Source organism: Ammospiza caudacuta, chromosome 1 (assembly GCF_027887145.1).
Source record: "Ammospiza caudacuta isolate bAmmCau1 chromosome 1, bAmmCau1.pri, whole genome shotgun sequence".
Lineage (NCBI taxonomy): Eukaryota > Metazoa > Chordata > Aves > Passeriformes > Passerellidae > Ammospiza > Ammospiza caudacuta.
Genome location: NC_080593.1, coordinates 9,682,887 through 9,702,166, shown reverse-complemented (window position 1 = coordinate 9,702,166; position 19,280 = coordinate 9,682,887). Strand labels below are relative to the sequence as shown.

Here is a 19,280-nt window from a genome sequence, read left to right as displayed (position 1 = left end):
CAGGTCACCACCAAACCACATCTCTGAATACCACATGTACAAGACTTTTAAATACTCTCAGGGATGGTGACAGCTAGTCTGTCTCTTTTCATCATATTGTACCTCCTGGATGTGTCAGCCAGCCCTGACCAGGCTTTGTTTCTCTGCCATTGCTTCTTTCATGGCACGTTGTTATGCCATTGAAGTGATTTGGTGAAGGTATTTGGACATGGACAGGGTGACTGCAATTTATCTGAAGTTTTAACTGTAAGTGGTTTAGTACATTTAAAAGGGTAAAATGATAAATGTGCTTTGTTTCCTCAATGTGGAAACTTCTATTACAAATATTAGTGCACTGGGAATTTTCCTTTTTGACTGAATTGCACAAAGTTACCTGCCTTCTCTTTCTGAGGTTACTGTGCACTGGTAAACAGCTGTCATATTATATATGTTTAAACTACTTACTACTTTGTTGATGAGTGGAAAGTATGGCATAGAGTTTAAACAATATTAAATTTTAATAAGGTGTTGGTTATTTTAGACTCTAAGATTAGACTGAGATGAGAGGGCCCAGTTTGCCCATTTTTTTAAACTGTGTTTAGACATTAAAACTATAGCAAAAAAACCATAGCTTTTCTTCATAATGTATGAAGAAGCAAACCTGATATGCTTTTGATATTCTGCAGAGCTGTTATGTTATATTCAGTGTATTCTCACAGAGCAAGTAATGCCTTGTTAGTGTTTCCTCACCCCTTTCATATTCATAATCACCTTGACAAGGTAGAACAAGATTGCCAATTCACATAGAAGATTTCCTCTTAGAAAGGCTTCAAATAAGCTTTAATATGTTGTATTTGCTTTGTGTTTTTCTTTCTGAACCAATACAATATTATTTTTAGTGATTATATAACTGATCTAGTTATTATCACTATTTTATCATAGTTTATTCTTGTGCCTAACTTTTCTATTTTCTATACAAACTTCTAAAATACTTGATAGCAAAACACCTTGACACTGCACTTACTTAATTACTAGTTAAAAAATGCTAACAATTCAAGTTACCTGGACCTTCTAGATTAACAAAACTGTATCCTTTTATCCAATCAAGAAGCAGATTGCTATAATTTAGGACACACGGTGTTTATATTTAGTTCTATAATTTAGTGATGCCTATTTTGTTTATGAATACATGAGCAGATCCAAAAAAGCTTTCCAATTTTTTTTTTCTCTTTTTGCATCATGGAAAAGTGAACCCATCTCAACAGAGTCAATACTGTATGTTTTTATTTATGTACACCATTAATATATACAGGTATTTTAAACATTTGGAAAACAACTTTTTGCTGTGAACATCTATCAAAAGCTGTCCACCATATCCATGGGATGTGGTGTATATTTAAGCAACCTGGTTATCTCTGTGCTTTGCCTTTCCTCTAAAGGAGAGCAAAGCATTTAGGGGCAGAACATGCACCCAGATTTGAGCCTTGTTTGCCTTAAGGGCACAGCCTGGGGTTGTGCACCAGAGATGGGAACACCTGAGCAGAGGGTTGTGTACATTATCCATATTATGAATGCATGTGCAAATAATGCTCTGAAATAAAGGAAGTTCAGAGCAAAGAAAAGTTCAATTTTCTGCCAATCATCTATGAACAAAATAATGATAATCAGCAGATAATGGTTCTTCATAGTCTTCAGGCTGCACCACTTTCATTTCTCAGTAGTTCTTCACTTCCTTTATTGAGTGGAGTCCTGTGTAGTGCTTTGTATTAAAAAACCCCAAAAATCAGTCTAAATCTAGAAGGAAGAAAATTATGATCCAGGCAGGATGTGCCAGGTTGATTGCTGTAAGATTTGCCTTATTCTGTGATGCCCAGATTGAGACAACCCAAATTTGCCCATATTTCCTTCTTTTTCAACCTTATATTTGTTGGTTCTATTTCTTCAGAAGTATCTGATAAAAAGGAAGCAAAAGGCAGAGGGAGAATGTAAGTCTTATTTTTACAAGCTTTCAATCTCCATCTAACAAAAATAATCTTCATTAAATTGCGGGGCCACTGTGAGAGAAGTAAAAGATTGAGATGGCATACTACTGTAGTATTGGTCAATAATAATAAATAATAATTATTCAGATAATAATTCAGATAGTAATGACATTTTGTGCTTGACTAAGTCATTTAAGGACAGGAATCCAGTGTTGTTTGAGATGCCCAAAGTACTCAAGGTACCCAGGCAGAGCTAGTAGGTGTAACACCAGCTCTGTGGGAGACTTGTGACCCTCCTCCCTGCTAGCCAAGCGTCTTTAGGACTCTCAAATATCAGTGGAAACCTACACTGAGGCATTGAAACCAAGTTTCTGGGCATGAGTCTGAGAGATTGTAGATCAGGATGCCTGAATTTAAGTGTCTCCATGTGAGCCAGGTGTCAAAGCCCCTGACAGAGCCAGTGAGGAGCCAGTCAGTGCAGGGACATCAGGAGAGCTGTGCAATGGCTGCAGCTGGTATTTGGTTTATAGTGAAATTAATAGCTTTGAGATGCCACTGTTTATCCTGTGTGAGCTTCAGATGCTGGTCTAATAGGGTAAAAGTCTTGGGGTCTTGTGTCCTGTCTGTTTTCCTTGTGCAATGTCTCATCTACCCTACAGTTTCTCAAACAGTCCATGTTCTAGTTTAACAACCTATATCAAGCTCCATTAAGCAATTCATATGAATATATCTATGTGTAGACACTAAAACGTAGCTTTTACAGTCTGTAAATGAGATTTACATACTGCAAACTCATGTGTGTTTGCTTATATCATGTCCTTGATGCTCTGTCCTCTATATTTTATGATTTATATTGTACATGTATATAAAATCCAACATTGTGCTGTGTTTCTCTGAAGCTACAGGTTAATATTAACCTTTTTATTTAGGAAGCCTCCCTCTGCCACATGTATCCATCTGTACATTTTGCTTTTCTTTCAGCTGTAGCTTGGCTGGAGCAATGGCAAATACAAAGCAGCTCAGCATTTAGCAGCAGCTATTGTAGATACTTAAAATGATGCTGTAGCTTGGCCAGATTGCAGTAGCTAGTAACAGCATTTGTTTGTCTTTTCTCTCACTTCCTTATTACCACCCCTCTCCTCTCCTATTTCTTCATTCATCTTTCCTTCTCGTTATTTAGATTGATCTTTGTATCTTCCTTTTCTGACATACCTTCCTTCCTTGTATTTCCGGCATTTCCTTCTTCTCACCTAATCAATATGCAGTTTGCCAAAAACAAAATGCTGTACATTCAGCATTTTCCCCATGGTTTCTCATTGTTAACATAACAATCTGGTGTCCATGGTTTTCTTTTGGGTTTCTTTTTTCTTTTCTTCTTCCCCTGCCTATTTCAGAAGAGCTATTATCCCAGTTCCTAGAAGCTTTGAGGTGATAACAGGCATAGACAAGCACAATCTGTTCATTGTCAATATGAATGTTTGATGCTGCAACTGAAGCACACATGGGTGCAAACTCCTGATATATGCAGAAAAACATGTCCAACCTTTTTTGTACACTTCCTTTTTCTAAGAGCAAATACAAAGTCTCAACACCTTTTCACTAAGCCTTGACGTGTTTTGCCCTCTAATAAACCCTCCAAGACTGCAAGATAATGACATAGCACACTAAATCAGAGGGTCTGGATAAAACTCTGTGTTTAAAAAAAAAAAAAAAAAAGATCTATTAGTTACTGATCTCACACCTGACTCTTATTGGAGAGTCACCCTGACATCTGTTTGCTAAGTACTGATGAATCACTGTCTGCTCTCTCTCCTTCATCCCTCTGAAAACATTTCACACGTTTCCTTTGGTGATTAGTTCAAACACTTTTGCTATTCAATGAACAGGGCTTATCCTGAGTGCTTGCTTAGCTTAAGGTTTATGACACCACATTTACTGCATGTAACCTGTGTTCCTCCTGCAAAGCCAGAAGGCTTCAGAGCTGCAATTCTTCAAGCACTCTGTGACATTGCTCGTTGCAAAGCCTCCTATAAAAAAATATCAGGTAGCCCAAGATCTCAGTGTCAGAGGTTCATATTGATGTTTTGGATTTTTTTGTGCAATGGTGCCAAAGTGAGGTGGAAATGAATAATGTTCGTGGGTGTGTTCCCTTTCTTCTCTTCTTCATCCTCAAACATTAGCAGGGAAAGGAATTTTATGTGAATAGTAAAGAATATCTCTTCAGTTATTTGACATGACTTGTTCATCACTAATCTTATTCCAGGAGAAGATTGCTGATGCTGTTGGGTGAGATTGAGTGACTATAAACAACACTCTTACAAACATCCCTTTGTCTTGCTCATCTACTGAACTGCCATGGCATTGCTGTTAAATAAGCCTAAGCAGAGCCCAAACTCTCTGTCTCTACCTTCCTGTATTGTCCTTAGAATGTTTGATAATTCATTTCTTATTCCTCATGATGAAAATAATGATTGGTACTTAACAGCCAACCTGGAATCCTGGTGTTGAGTGGTGTCTCAGGCCACCAGACAATGTGCTGTTACTTTGTCTATTTGAAAAATCAGTGGAAAGATCCTCAGTCCTCTCAAAACATCATTGTCTGTGTCCAGCTGTAGAGGGTTAGAAAGGGCAGTTCCACAACTTGTTTCTACCATATCCTGTGCAGGGTAGGTTTCCTGAGGAGTATAAATGGTGCTGGTTATATATCAGGTACAAGTTGTTTGGGATTCATATGTAGACTTAGACATCTCTAAAATTATCTCAGCTGGGTCTGGGCTTTCTTTCTTTAGTCAGTGGAAAGAAATGGCATTTCTTGAACACAATTTGGCCTGTTTGTGACAGCTAAATCAGGATGAAATGATTCATCACATAGAAACATTTCTTTTCTCATAACAGAAAGCAAGTCTGGATGATGGGAAGAGATGCAGATATCTGCATTGTCTCTGCCTGAGTACAGACAAATAAAACCCATCCATTATATGTGTTCTGATGTAGAAATAATTTAAAAAAAAAGACTGAAAAGACTAGAGTTTGGGGCATACCAGCTTTAAATATAATTGAGCTAGCACCAGTAAAATTACAAGTTAAAAAGTGATAAAGTAATTGTGAACATGGGCAAACAACAGGAGTGAGTCTCCTATGTCCAGAGCTGCTGTTTTCTTTACTGGTGTCTGAAGTGTAAGATGTTTCTGTGTGCTCCAGTTGTACTTTAAGTCAAATTGTTGGCATTTTGTCTCTTCCATGGTCATCTCCAAGTCAGATTGTCTCCCCACATCACTAGTGGAACACCATACAGCACTGGTCTTTGACCAGGACAGATTAATTTACTGTCCAGCTCTCAGCTGTACTTCCATGTCTTTGCTGCTCATATTTTAGAGAAGCCAGGTGGACAAAGTCCCATTAGCTTCCTTCTTCCATGACCTGGCAAGCTCAGGAGTGTTTGTTATAATACTGGGGGGTCTTACTGATTTTAGTGGTTTGCCTAGTTTAAATCTTAAACTTCCTGAACAGAAGAGATTCTCTTTTTTTCTTATGAGAGGTTGTAGCACATCAGAGAGCATCACATGAAGACAGGTTTTATGATACTGAGCTTCTGGAATATCCCATTGTTTCATGCCTGAGTCGGGCTGTGGTGCTGTGGCTGTATCAACCCTATGGCTAAGTTGGGAGTCAGAAGGAAATATCCTTTTTGCTATCTTCCTGTCTTGGAAAGCACATTAATGTGACTCTGAATTGTCTAACATAACATGGGTGGAATACTGGTATAAAAACTTCTCTTGTTTTGTCCTTTGCAGATGACCATTCCAGGATATGTCTGAAGGGTGAAAGTAGCCACGACAATTCAGACTACATCAATGCCAGTCCCATTGTAAGTATGGTAACCTATGAGAAGTATTCAAAACAGTTGTTCCTTGTCATTCCTTGTTGTCAAAATAGGGTCACTCCAGGGACCTCACTGCTAATCTCAGGTTGTGAGAACCTCAGAACACTGGTGCTTCAGCCTGTCCTTTAAACTGAAGAGAAATGTATATGCATGCAATACCCTTGATGTTTATTTACTAAGAAAAAGTCACTAGATAACCTTCATTCTACCTTGTAATGCTGTCAGTTTTCTGTACTTGATAATAGATTTTATTAATTTACAGATTATAAAATTCAATGCTTTATTTTACTAGAGCTTTTCCTTCTCCTGAGAGGAAAAAATAGCTTGTTCTTTTTTGCGTTGTCCTGCCAGCTACAGTAGGAGGAATGGTTTCTGTAGGCATGGAGGGCTGAGTTCCACAGACTTTTGAGCTTCTTCTGCATCAGGAAGTGACATTTCCTCTTACTTTCTTATTCTGTTGACCCTAGTGAAGCACAGTCAGGTGGTTCTGTAGCTCTCCTTGTTCTTCCAGGAGCTTTCTGTTTGGAAAGCAAGAACAGGATCCCCTAGCCCCTGTACATTCATTCCAACTGCAAAGTAGGTCAGTCCAGTTTTTGGGTCCAGATGCTCCAGGGTTGCCCAGCTGCCATGTCCCATGACTGTGTGAGCTGAATGTGAATCCTTTTCTTGTCCATGAAAGGTGATAGGGAGAAAAGGTCTCTATTTGCAGACACTGAACAGGTACAGTCATTCCAGTGGCATTGCCCTGTCATAGTATCTCAAGGAAGTGTCAGGATCTCCAAGTGAAGGGGAGAAAAGACACTGTGTCCTTGACCTTGTGGGACTGCTGGTATGGCAGTCACTTTTTCTCACAGTTCTTATTCACATTAATTAGCCATCAAAAAGTTATTATAGGGCAACTGTGAGAAAGAGCTTAGGATGGAGAATAAGATCTCACTGCAGTGGGCTGTATTTGCCATTACTGGCTCATTTTCCTGGGGAGTATCACTCCCCCAGTTAAATGACTTTGTGTGGGCAAGGCAGCTGACAATTTGCAACAGCATGAAATTACAGGCTGCATCCTTCCAATGTTGTTGACAATACTTTTTTCTTTAAAAAAAAACCCAACAGCTGCATAAAAAAGTGTTCCCTGATCTTTGTTTCAGCAGAGTTCAAAGCTTCATTTCCTTCAACACATAAAAGCACTTTATTCAAAGAGTCAAAAAACACACAGAAGCCAAAAAACACCTTTGGGATATTTTTGTCTTTGGCTTAGGTTAGAGGGGAAACCAAAGCACCTGCATGTTGAGGGATTGCCAGTTCCATTTCAGAGGACAAGGGTAGATAGGCACAGATTGGAGCTTTTAGGCTGTTTTTAGGTGTGTCTCTGACTAGACCAAGCTCTGTTGGGTAGCAGGATCTGGGGATCACAGTAGGTCATGTTCCAAGGAATATCCATCCTGCTTGTAAAATCACACACAGAGGTCCAGCTCCAGGGCCTCAGTGCTCTGCCTGTGTCTTCAGGACCCAGCTGGTGAGTTATGTTTGGTCAACCCTTCATCTGATAGTAGAAACTGAGAGGTTTTGTGGGAAGGACGGGAGTGGGAGGTGATAGCTGGAAGTGAGATATTGTATTCTTGTAGGAGCTTGGTTGTAACTCACATGGCAACAAAGTGGTAGCAAAGTGGAATTACAGCATCTGTAGACAGTGCTAAGGCGGGTTCAGTGTTGACACCAGTACAACTGCTGGGTTTTTACTGAAAAACTGGGCTTCTGCAACCTGCCCAAAAGTCTGTGTAGACACAGTTTAACTATTTTAGTACACAATTTCAGCTGGAGAGGGGGGTAGATTCTTGCATGTGTGTATATGTCTGTCGCAGTTGTAGTTTTGGATTATAGTGTAACTGTTTCTTTAATAACACTGAAGAGTAAAGTATTAGATTTAGTAGTGTTGTAAGTGAAGAAACAGGACTAAGATATCCCACTAACAAAACTGGGAAGAGGTTTGCTCTCTCAGGATTCCCAAGGCTCATGCAAGCGCAGGGTCCCTGCTCCCACAGCTTTAGCTCTTGTGTTTTTACAAAGGGTTGTAATCTTGCCTTTCCATCCAGCTGTTAATAAGGGTCCTTCTGCAGGGTTAGAACCATATTTATTTTTTTGTTGTTTTCCCAGACTCAAGAGTTCTGTTCAATACAACAAGTCACACTGATGAACCAAAAATTCTTATGGCTGCCTTTGTATCTCTTACAGAAATACTTCTATGCCCAGAAATAAGTGGGCTCACAAGTGTTTCATTAGATTGGGATTAGTGCCCAGTAACTTGCATAGCCGAGAAAAACTGCCAAGAAAAAATTTCAAGTTCCTCTTCTTTCTGGTAGGATAGAGACCCTAGTGTGAGGAGAGAGTGCCACAGCTGACATTTGTGTAGACCTGCTATTCCAAGGAAAGAGATGCTCCAGTTAGTTACATGAGTTTGTTCCACTAAGCCAGTAGTCATTTTGCTGTTTTGAAAGCAATAGGTCAAAATGTGTTTCCTGGGGGTGATAAAGTGGGGGGCTGATAGGAGGAAATCCCTGCTTTGCAAGCCCATGGTCTGGAAGGATTCCCTGCAAACTGCTGAATTTTGAGCCAAATTAAATATCTTCAGATTAGTGTTAACATATTTGTTAATCTGGTGTAGTTTCGGTACAATGAGGTTTATTATAGAAGTGGCAGAGATATTTAGTTTCTGTTCTCCTCACTTCAAATGCCTTCTGCAATATTGAATTGGGCACTTGATTCTGCAATATTTGCTGTGTTTATAGAGCCAGTGAAGCCTAAGTTGGACATTTGTGCTATTTCTGCTGCTGTTTACTCGGGATCTTTCCTGGTAGCAGGCACACATTTAGTGAGCGTCCGTGAGAGCACACAGAGATGTGGAGTATCGGCACAACCGCTTTCACTCACTCTTGCAAAAATCCTACCATTTCTTTCCTTCAGACTCTTTCAACTTAAATAACCTCACTAATTATCCTGTCAATACAGTGATGCTCCTGGTGCATTTGCTCCTTGCAGAGCCTGGGAGAGGAGTGAGCAGTGTTGTGAGATGGGCACTGATAGCACAAGATCAGTACAGGATGAACTGACTGCAAGAGGCTTTTTCCTCCCTGTGTGTGGGAGCTGTCTGGTGCAGGAAGAGTGGAAAATAAAGTAATTCTCTTTGAGCTTCAGAGAGGGAGGCTGCCAGTGCCATACATGTTGCTGGGTATCTCCAGCTTCTGGGTCAGTGGTCCAGTCTCCAACTGGGGCTCACTCAACCTTCACTGAAGTCTAAATGAGTGCAGCAGCACACCGTAAAAAAATCCCTGTGCTAGACAATGAGCTGGCCACCTGCCCACATGTTTCTTCCTTTGAAAAATTGCTGCCCCCCCTCAATACCTCAATACCTCAATACTTCACAGTAGGATGTGAAAACTGGGGTTATATTGGTGGCCCCACTGCAGCTGGGTGAAGAGAATCAGGAAAGATTTAGTCCAAATTCTTCCCATATGTCTTTTATTTAGCTGTAGCATGAGGCCAGGCAAAATGAGTCCTTGGGATAAATTTGCAGGGTAAAAGTGAGGTAGAAATCTGTTTCCCTCCTCTCAGAAATAACATGAAGTACTATGATAATAACTCTGGTATCGGCAGCTGAATGAAAGGCTTGCAATTACAGCACAAGGAGACCCTGACTGTGCAGAATAAAACTGTGATAATTACTTCTGTCATATTTGTACTTAGTCCTCATTAAATTTCAGGAAAATCATCCAGTAGTAAATAATGTGCAATCTTTGCTTTTAAATCAGAGGTCATGAAAGTAAATGGGAAATTCTGTTTTTCCTCATAGGGTGTCTGAGAGGGAAAAAATCCCATCAACTACATTTAAAAACTCAGTTTGCTTATTATTGAAGACACCAGACTGAGGAATGTCATTAGCATGACAGTTTGTTCAAATACAGCATACAAATTTCATCAGCAAGAATAGACTCTGAAATTCATAATGGCATAGGCAACCAGATTTGCTTCTTTCATTCCATTAGGGGCTTAAAAGGAAGGATTTAAAAAATTGTTTTAAATTTTAATTCAAACATGAAGATGAGGACTAGTCTACCTTTTTAATTTTAATGCTGAGGTGAATGATTACAAAGTTCATCTGCATTTGCTGGATATGCTTTCTTTTGCAAAAACAAATACACTTCTTCTTTAAAGACTGTCTATATTTTGTGTAATAAAAATATGTATGGAAGTAGATTTTCTTGGTGTTGTAAACACATCAAGTCTGGAAACCACACAGAAGCTTGAATCCATACAAATTTTTAAGGCGTTAATCAGATTTCAACTTCCTTTCTGTTGTATTTGGTCTACACTGGATTTCATTCTGATCTCATGATTTAGGAATATATCAGATGGACTCAGAGGTTTTAAGTGAAGGTAAATATGGTAAATATGGGGTGACTGACACCACATCTCACCCAGCATCCTTCTCTGTGGAAATTGAAGATCTGACAAGCTGAAAGGGAAGGTAAAGGGAAGGAATTCATCAGTATTATCATTTACATGAAATTTCAAAATGGCCATTGATGCCTATTGCACTTTTACTTCAGTTTGCAGTTTTACAAGACTGCTTAACAAGAATCTACATGTACCACTCTCAAGGATTTACTTCCACAATGTATTGACTTTTCTGTATTTCATCAGCATTATCAGTGAAATCATGCAGCAGCACAATCTCTATCACAAACTCAACAAAACTCAGCATTCTTCAGGGAATTCTTGCAAAGTCTTAGAATAAGACAGCTGGATAATAGAATTCTTGAGGGAAAAAACAGCTTTTATTCTGCAGTAAAGCAAAGGTGGAATCCTTGTCTGATGTTAACAAGATGCAACCAGTTGTGATAATGTTCTTCATATATTTTCCTACTTTAGGGTACTATAAGTCAGCTTATACTACAAAACCCTGTAGGAAAACAAAAGTTGTGCCACTAAAGTTTTCTCTAGTTTTTCTTTTACAAGAAGAAATCTCAGTGCTCCTCATTTTTCTTTTCTTTTGCTTTTGATACTGGTAGTGATGCAAATCAGTACAATCAATTGCATGGCCCATTATAGAAATCCTTGACCCCTAATATAAAATCATGGAAAAATAGATTGAAACATTATCACCAGACTTGCCTTTGCTGTACTGCAGCAGAAAATGAGAATTCCACCATAGTAGAACAGCTGCAATAATTGTAGGTTTTTCTTTCCAACAATGGCTGTTCGATCCCATTCTGATGTAAGCCTTGTGAACTTGGTGCTTTGATGGGGAAATAGAGGGAAAAATCATGTTCTTTTTGAACAATTACTATTAGGGTGATTTCTGAAGGTTGTTCTGATGTAAAATGTTAGCAAACAATCAATTTTTGTTTTAATACTTGATTGTATGGAGTCTGGAGTTCTCCATTCTTCTCTGGAGAATACATTTTCTATTTTATTTTCATGGAGTGAGAAATCTGAGGGATCCTTGAAAGAAGATAATGACTACTGACATTAAAAAAAAAGTCTTTTACTGGATCCTTGATTAGTTAGTTTAAAACCCATTACTGACTTTATTTCTTTATTCAAACTTCTGTTAACTTTGATAGATTAAGATGCCCTTGGTGGTCTTGCTGACCTTGAGAGAATAATAAAGAACAAAGCAAAAACATTCAAGAACTGTCCCTTGCCATCACCTACTCATATTAAATTGAATGTGACCAGACTAGGGATTTTTCACACTTTTCTTGAAATACATGGTCTTTTAAACAGTGCATGTAATACAAAATTCATGAAACCAGGAATTTCATTTAATTAGTTTAAACTTTGCTCTTATTTTCGCTCAGTTAAAGATCATTTAATAGTGTGATAGCATTTTCTGCCATTTTCTATTTGCTCCAAGCAAGAAGAGTTTCTGCTCATAATTGTTTTTTGTGCAACACAATGTGCTTGGAGTGTAATAATTGTAATTGTCTTTTGAATTATTGTTAAACTGCTGATATACTTCACCACTCTGTGCTTATTGTAATGTTTGCCACGTTCCAACAGCACCTTTGTGACAGAGGTTGATTAATGCTGAAATGCCAAGATTGGCCTATTCCTGATTTATCAGCTGAATGTTGAGATGTATTTCCTCCATGACAGCACTATTTGCATCATCCTTGATTTCTTCTGCCTTTGTTTTCTGGCATATCTACATTTGAAAAAAAAATCATTTAGAAGAATTCAAAGTGAATTATATTTTTTCTAAAGTTTGGTGTATTTACTGTTGGTTACATTTCCAAGCAAAGCTCTAGCCTGTGGAGAAATGACATCATTTTTGAGTGGATGCAGCCCACAAAAATTTCCACTGAGAGTAGCACATCTTCCTTGGTGTAGGTCAGTTTTTCTAAGTTAAGATTTTTAGTTCCAGCATAGGAAATCATTTCACCACAAATTTAAATCTTGTACATCTTTGGGATTAAAAAAAAAAAAAAAAAAAAAAAAAAAAAAAAAAAAAAAACCAAAAAACAAGAAATCATTTCAACTGTAATGGAGAATAAAAAAAACCTCTGCTTTTAAGTTTGACTTTGCTTGATCACATTTGCTGTTGTTTTCAGCTGTGTTCAGTTCAGTGTCTCAATTCTTACAAAACAAAGCAAAACAAAACCAAAAATAGTTGCTCCTTTTGAAATGTTTCCTAAGGGTTTTTTTGTTAATACTGATTTTTGAAGAAAGCTAGTTTTCCTTGGTCTCAAAATACCCACAACAGTAAATGTCCTGCTATCAGAATTGCTTTTTTCAAAAGGCAAAGAAAGTAAGGTTGAAATTTCTTGTGAGCAATTGCTTGTTGGGAAGATTTACTGGCTGATAAGAGAATCATCCCAATGAAACTTGGAATAAAATGATGCTCTTATAGACATCCTGGTCAAGTTTTTTGTGTAACTATGGGTGGTGAATCAGAAGTAAGCTTTTAGTCTAAATTGATTCAGTGACTTTTACCTATGTTGTGTTGTCATGGAGAATTTTAATATTAAGTCCAGCTTAATTATATATCAGAAAATTAGAAACATAAAAGTGTTCTCTTCCTTTTTGCAACATTCATCATATTGTTGTTCTGTTAGAATAACTTACATCTGTTCTTTTATGGTTCTTCCCTCTTTTATGTTGCACATAATTATGAGGTGCCTTTTTTACGCTGACATGTACCATCACTGAAGATTTTGATAGGCTATGAATAAATTCAGGAGATGCCTGTTAATGCAAATGTGACTCACATTCATTCTTATTCAGATCTTTACTTATAGGACAGAACTGTGTATTGAGACAAATTCTGCCTTCAGCTACATGGGTATAAGTTAACTCTCAGCGACTTCAGTGTCACCGAGTCACACCCACACATCCCAGAGCTGAAATGGGTCTCTTTTCTTTATGTTCAAAGTTTTGTCCTGCCCAGTTCAGGGTTAGAATGAGTTTGTTTGTTTTTTAATCCTATCAGCAGATCTTCTTTTTCAGCAGAATGGGTCCTAAGATTTAGAACCAAGAAAACCACCCATCAGTTCGAAAACATTCATTGTAACACACTAATCCTATTTACTCCTGATGGCTTTGTTTCTTAGATTCTTTATTTTTTCTGCTCAGTGAATTTTCTGCTCCTTGAATTAAATGTAATAATTAAGGTCTTTAAGCAGAACTTCCTCCATTGAGGCCAAATCCATGCATTTAGATAAATCAGCTAACCAGAAAAAAGCCAGAAACTGAATTTGTTCCCCATTTTTGCTGATTTTTAGTTACATGTGCCCTTGACTGGCATGGTGGAAATGGAGAACATATTTAGATGTGTGGAGCATTCTTAACATTCAGTGTAGAAAAATGTTTCAAAAGGCTCCTAGGTTGCTATGAAACCACAAGTACTGATCTCAAATAAATGCCTTTGTCAGCCACCATAAATGATCTTTCTCTGCATGTTGAGGACATGGGACATTGCTCATCACTTCTGGTGTCATCAGTCTTTTGGGGGAAAATTCTTTGAGCTTACAAATAGAAATAAAACACTTTGCTTGCCAATAAAGGGTGGAGGGACATGACAGTCCTTCAGGAAGTCCCTTATTCTGCCCTCACATACTTTCTGTCTCTAAAACTACAAGGGATTTCCTTTAAATAAATCCAGTCTGTGTTCTTCTTCCTTATTCCAGATGGACCATGACCCCCGAAACCCTGCATATATTGCCACCCAGGGCCCTCTCCCTGCTACTGTTGCTGACTTCTGGCAGGTAAGTTAAAGATCTTTTTGAAAACTGAATTTATGTCACAAGATTTCCTGTGCTTCTTGAAATGTAATTTGTGTAAAAGTATGTTGTGCTTGAGTCACTGCAGGTGGAATAACCTCAATTCAAATGCCTTTTTAAAGTCTAGTACATGGATATTCAAGACATTTATATGTAATACAAGCCCTGCTAAGGAATGGTTTATCTGAGAATTATACTGAGAACCTCTGGGCAAAGTATTCATATTTTAGTGCCTGGTCTCTGTAACTAAATTACTGCCAGGGATGCAGTGATTTTCAGAAGGCCTGAAGAGTGTAGCCAGAATTCATTGTCATTTTTGAGATCAGAAAGGACCTAACACCAAGTGCCATGAATTTTCCATTGAAATCTATTCCACACATGTCCCAGTTCTCCAATATGCTTCAATCCTTATGCATTTCCCCTGCCACAGGCAGTTAGGACCCAGCTGCATAAATTTAAGCAGGGGCAGAATTCTTTGCAGGACTGGGGCTAAATGGAGCAGTTCTTGAGGCACAATTAGGATTTTACTTTACATGCAGGTGTTTCAGTGCTGGTCTAGCTCTCAGGTTTGGACCAACACACACTGTCAGGGTAGATGTGTGTGATGGTGTGATGGATACGAGTGTTAGATATTCCTTTGGAAGCACAGAACTGTGTCTGAAAGTTTACAGAAGCTGCCTGGGGAGGAGGCCAGCTGGGGCTTATTATCAACAGGAACATATGCTTTTATTTTTTGTTTTGCATTATGAATTTAGAAGTTTTTGTTCTGAAGATAAGAGACTGTCTGTGTGACAATTTCAGAAGTGTCATTGTATTTTGGGAGCTTGCATCTGTTGAAATCAGCTCTTCATCTGCATCACTTGACCTATCCTTAGAAATTATTAACTGATCCCTATTGAAGACTCTTTTCATGTCACGATTTTTCTGATGAGTAATCAGGACATTGTCAAAAAAGTTGTTGAATTTTGGGTGCGTGGATATTGAAGTGCTCAGTCCAAGATATTTTGGGACTGTTTTCTAGAAGGGCAGAGCAAATGCTTTCTTCTTGAAGTCAGGTGAGCTTTTGGTCTGGCTTAAATTTTCAAGGAGCTTGTGATTTTTGTCCTCATTGTTTGGTAATTAGCTGGAATTGAGAAGACTGATCTTTTTTGCTTGGCACATGGGTTCATTCTAGCAGGCATAATACTTGAAAATGTATTTTTTTACTTACATATGCAAAATCCAATAGTATGTTAGCTCTTCTTTAATTACATTTTATGATTTTTATGGCATAGGTTTTTAATTATTTTTTTCATATTTGTACATCTACATTGTGTGTACTTTGACCGGAAAATTCCCCTTTACATGTTGAAGAATATATGTTCTCATTTTTAAATATGGCATTTAAGAAGCCCACTTTGAGTAAGCCTTGCAGAAATCAGAATTAATTCAAGCATAGAATGAAGGATATCTTTTGTTCTTCTCCCACATCAGTTTGAAGTTAGGCACCCTGTTTTCATGGTCACAGAGACTACAACTTTGTTTCTTTGTTCTGTGGTGCAATCTTCTTCATTCTACTTCATACTTAAAAAATCTCTTTCTTTACTTTCTTTCCTCATTTTATGTTGTGTGGAAGAGTCTTCACTTTCCTTCTGCTCTTTTTGCTATTTCTCTTCCAGTGTTCCATCAGTGGAAGTTCACTCCAGCTCCCCACCAGATTTGCTGTAAACATCTTCTCAAAAGATATTTGGGAGCCATGGTTCAGCTTTGGTTTGAGCGTGGTTGTGTGCATTTCTGGTGTGATGCTCTTTTACTATTTCTTCTGTTAGGTTCCATAGAAAAGGTGTTTTTTGACGTTTGTTTTGATGATGTCTGTCACTTCAACATAACAATCTACCTGTGCCAGTGTCCTGGTTTGGTCCATGACCCACTTTTCTTAAACTTCCTGCTGATCACAATTCAGTGTGCCAGTTCTTGTCCCAAACCTTTTACACAGCCCAGGGTATCAACCAGATATAATAAACAGGCCAAGAGAGAGGAGCTCCTTGCCAAACACTGCATCCACGACCACAGAAATGAAGATCCAGTGTACAAGTCAAAAGCCATGGCTTGAAGGTTTTGCAGTTTATGCCCAGTTGCGGGAGAAAAGTTAATTTCTATTTTCACCTAATTGTGCCTATTTTAATGTAAAGCATAGGAAATCTAAACTTGCTATGGAAAATAATCTTAACTGCTGTCAGGGCACAATCAGTTGATATTTACTTGAGTACAGTTTTCTATAGTTTATGGTGCTTCCATGATGCTGCCACCAGGGATTGTTTAATGATTCAATTATTCATCCCTGATACATCTTCTCAGTGGTTCTCCTCCCTCTCCCTCCTCCACTTAATGCCAGCTGTTGCAGAGTTGCATTGCTGTTTTTCCCTTTTTGTGCTCAGTGAAGCAGTTTTCTGACTGGTAGTGAGAAGAGCGACTGACTCCAGAGAGATCTGGGACTGTTCTGCTGTTCCTTGTCTAAATGCACAATGTCATGCTTTAGCAAGTCCATCAGAAACTCTTGGAGCTTGACATCACCTTCATGGCAATATTTACTGGATGTATTGCTTCCTATTTTTGCAGAGATTTGGCTGCTGAGATTCCCAACAGTCAGAGTGCACAGTGGGCATCAGCCACTGCATTGTGTCTTGGCTGAAAGGTTGCCCCAGCAAGAACCTTTTGTAATTGTTTCATTCCTGAAGGCTTTTCAAGCTGACTTCTAGAAAACTCTTCTCTACAGAGCATTTGTTTTACTTGCAAATGTAAGGCAACTTCCTTGGCATTCACAAGACAGCTGATACCCACAATGAAATCCAAACTGCTTCTGATCTCTGCTGATTGTCTGCATTTCATGCTCTTATTCCAGATATAGTTTCTAAACCAGCTTTCTCTTAAGCTTTCATTATATTCTCCCACCAGTCAGTGACTACCTCTACAGTAGGAAGCAGTCTGGCCTGCTATGAACGGATTTGTGGACTGTCACAATACTTTGTAGGTTTTACCAAACAGATAATTTAGTTTTGGGCAATCTTTTTTTCTAGTTTTACTGACAGGCCCCTCTAAAACCTATGTTATGTTGATCCAGTGCCCAGTATTTTAGTGCAAGTGCTGTTAGACACTTAGCAAACAAATTCCCATTTACTGTATTCAAGTTGCCCAGATCCAAGCAAAGATCATGGTTATCTCAGTGCCTTTGCTTTCTCAAACTAGGCAGAGCTTTTTCATACAACGTTGATGGTGCTTGGTCCAGCCTCATGTAGTTCAGCATTCTTTGTACAGGCAAGGTCTTAAGCTGCACCAAGAGAAATATAGGTTGGATATTAGGAAAAAGTTTTTTACAGAAAGGATGATAAATTACTGGAATGGTTTGCCCAGAGATGTGGTGGAGTCACCATCCCTGGGTGTGTTTATAAAAAGCCTGGATGTGGCATTCAATGCTGTGGTTTAGTTGAGGTGTTAGGGCTGGGTTGGACTTGATGATCTTTAAGGTCTCTTCCAACCTGGTGATTCTGTGAATTCTGTGTGATCCAAGCCTACTAACACTATGGGATTGAGAGGCACCAGCTCCACTGATTTCACTCGTGACCACTTCATGGAAGATAAGTCTTTTTGGTAGGGTGGAGAAGAGCAGGTATCATTCTTCAGTACCATTTAACTTGAGCCACTAGAGTTGGCCATCAGTCTCAAAATTTTCTGTAAAAGTTTCTATTTATTTGGGTTTCCAAGCTGACCTGAGAGATAGCTTGAGAGAAGTTTTTCTTTCAAAGGCACAGTGTTTGAGCTGGAGATGGTCCAAATGCCTGGGTATTGGTTATTTTCAAATGGTGTTTGAATTTGTATGTGTTGTAAGAAAAATAATGATAAAAAGGAAATAGTCTTGTACTGACTCTTCTAATGGCAAAAAACCTCCACAGTTATCTGTGTCCCTCTGGTTTACTTCTCCAGCTCCTTAGATTCTTGGCATAGCTTCTCTAAGTCAGCAAGTGCCAAGTTAGTTCCAACTTTCCTGGCTTACCTATTTCTTTGAAAACTTTCTAGCCTGCAGGAGTTGTGTTGTCAGTCATCTCATTGATCTGTTTTGCCACGGGGCTTCTTAATCTGTCTGGATGCTCTGTGTTTGCGGCTCAAGCAGAGATTTCATCTCTACCCGCTTGTCATCTCTTGGACCACTCTGGAAATTTTCCAGCCACTACTTTAATTAATTTTGAAAAGCCTCCAGCTGATTTAAGTCTTCTTTTAATTTTATCTGGTCTAGTTTTCATCTTTTACCAATTACTATTTCTGAGAAATACATCCTTCATTGATTCTATTCTTGTTCAGTGGGAATTCCACCTCACAATTCCCTTTCTCAAAAACTGGAAGACTGTTCTCACATGGTATTAATCCATTTTTACCTGAGTGGTTATACAATTTGTTAGGTCTGTGGGTTGTTTTCTTCTCAGCTGGAAAGAAAATTCATCCTCAGGACAGGGTTTTGCTTTGGTAGAGTTCCATTTTATTTACAAAGAAAGAACTGAGTTTTATTTCCTTGAACAAAGGCAGAATCAAATAACAGTCAATAACTTCTATTTTCCAAACCTCATTCACCCAGTGTTTTACCCCCAGCCTCTCAGCTTTTCTTCTACCAGGATCACAATGCTAGTTTGTTGAGCTGTGCTGGTGGTTTCTTTATTCCTTTTACACATTTATGCTGCTTATCAGGATTAATCATCTTGCCTTGATTAATGCTCTCTCTCTGCATTAAGCATATCAGTTTCTAGAGAAACTCGCAGGTCCATATACTTCATGTTTCTGTTGTTTTTGATGATAACTTCTGTAATTTCAGTTATCAGGCTTCATAAAAGAGTTTGCTTGTTTCTTACATTTATCTTGAATGAAAGGTGATGATTTTGTCCAGCAGCTTCAGTGAGCTTTCACTCAGCTCTTTCACATAGCGCTATTAAAATTCAACATCTCTTTGAACATAATTCAAAAGAAAGAGGATGTGGAACATTTCTGATCTATAACAAGTTTTCGCAGCAGGAGTTCCATGTTGTGAATAATTCTGGAGGCATAAAATTTTATTATTTTCAGTATGTGCTGGGTTATAATTCCACAAAATATTTGACATGAAGTACATGTCTTAACTTGCAAAGTATTCTAAGA

General features: G+C 38.4%; 1 protein-coding gene across 2 annotated transcripts in view; it reads left to right on the top strand.

Annotated features, from left to right (window-relative positions):
- PTPRN2 (protein tyrosine phosphatase receptor type N2) overlaps positions 1-19,280 on the top strand; it is a 634,110-nt gene that overhangs the window by 573,492 nt on the left and 41,338 nt on the right. For both annotated transcript variants that reach the window (XM_058803508.1, XM_058803499.1), the window contains 2 exons: positions 5,756-5,829; positions 14,028-14,105. In XM_058803508.1, coding sequence (XP_058659491.1) covers positions 5,756-5,829; positions 14,028-14,105 — 152 coding nt within the window. The remainder of the gene's footprint in view (positions 1-5,755; positions 5,830-14,027; positions 14,106-19,280) is intronic.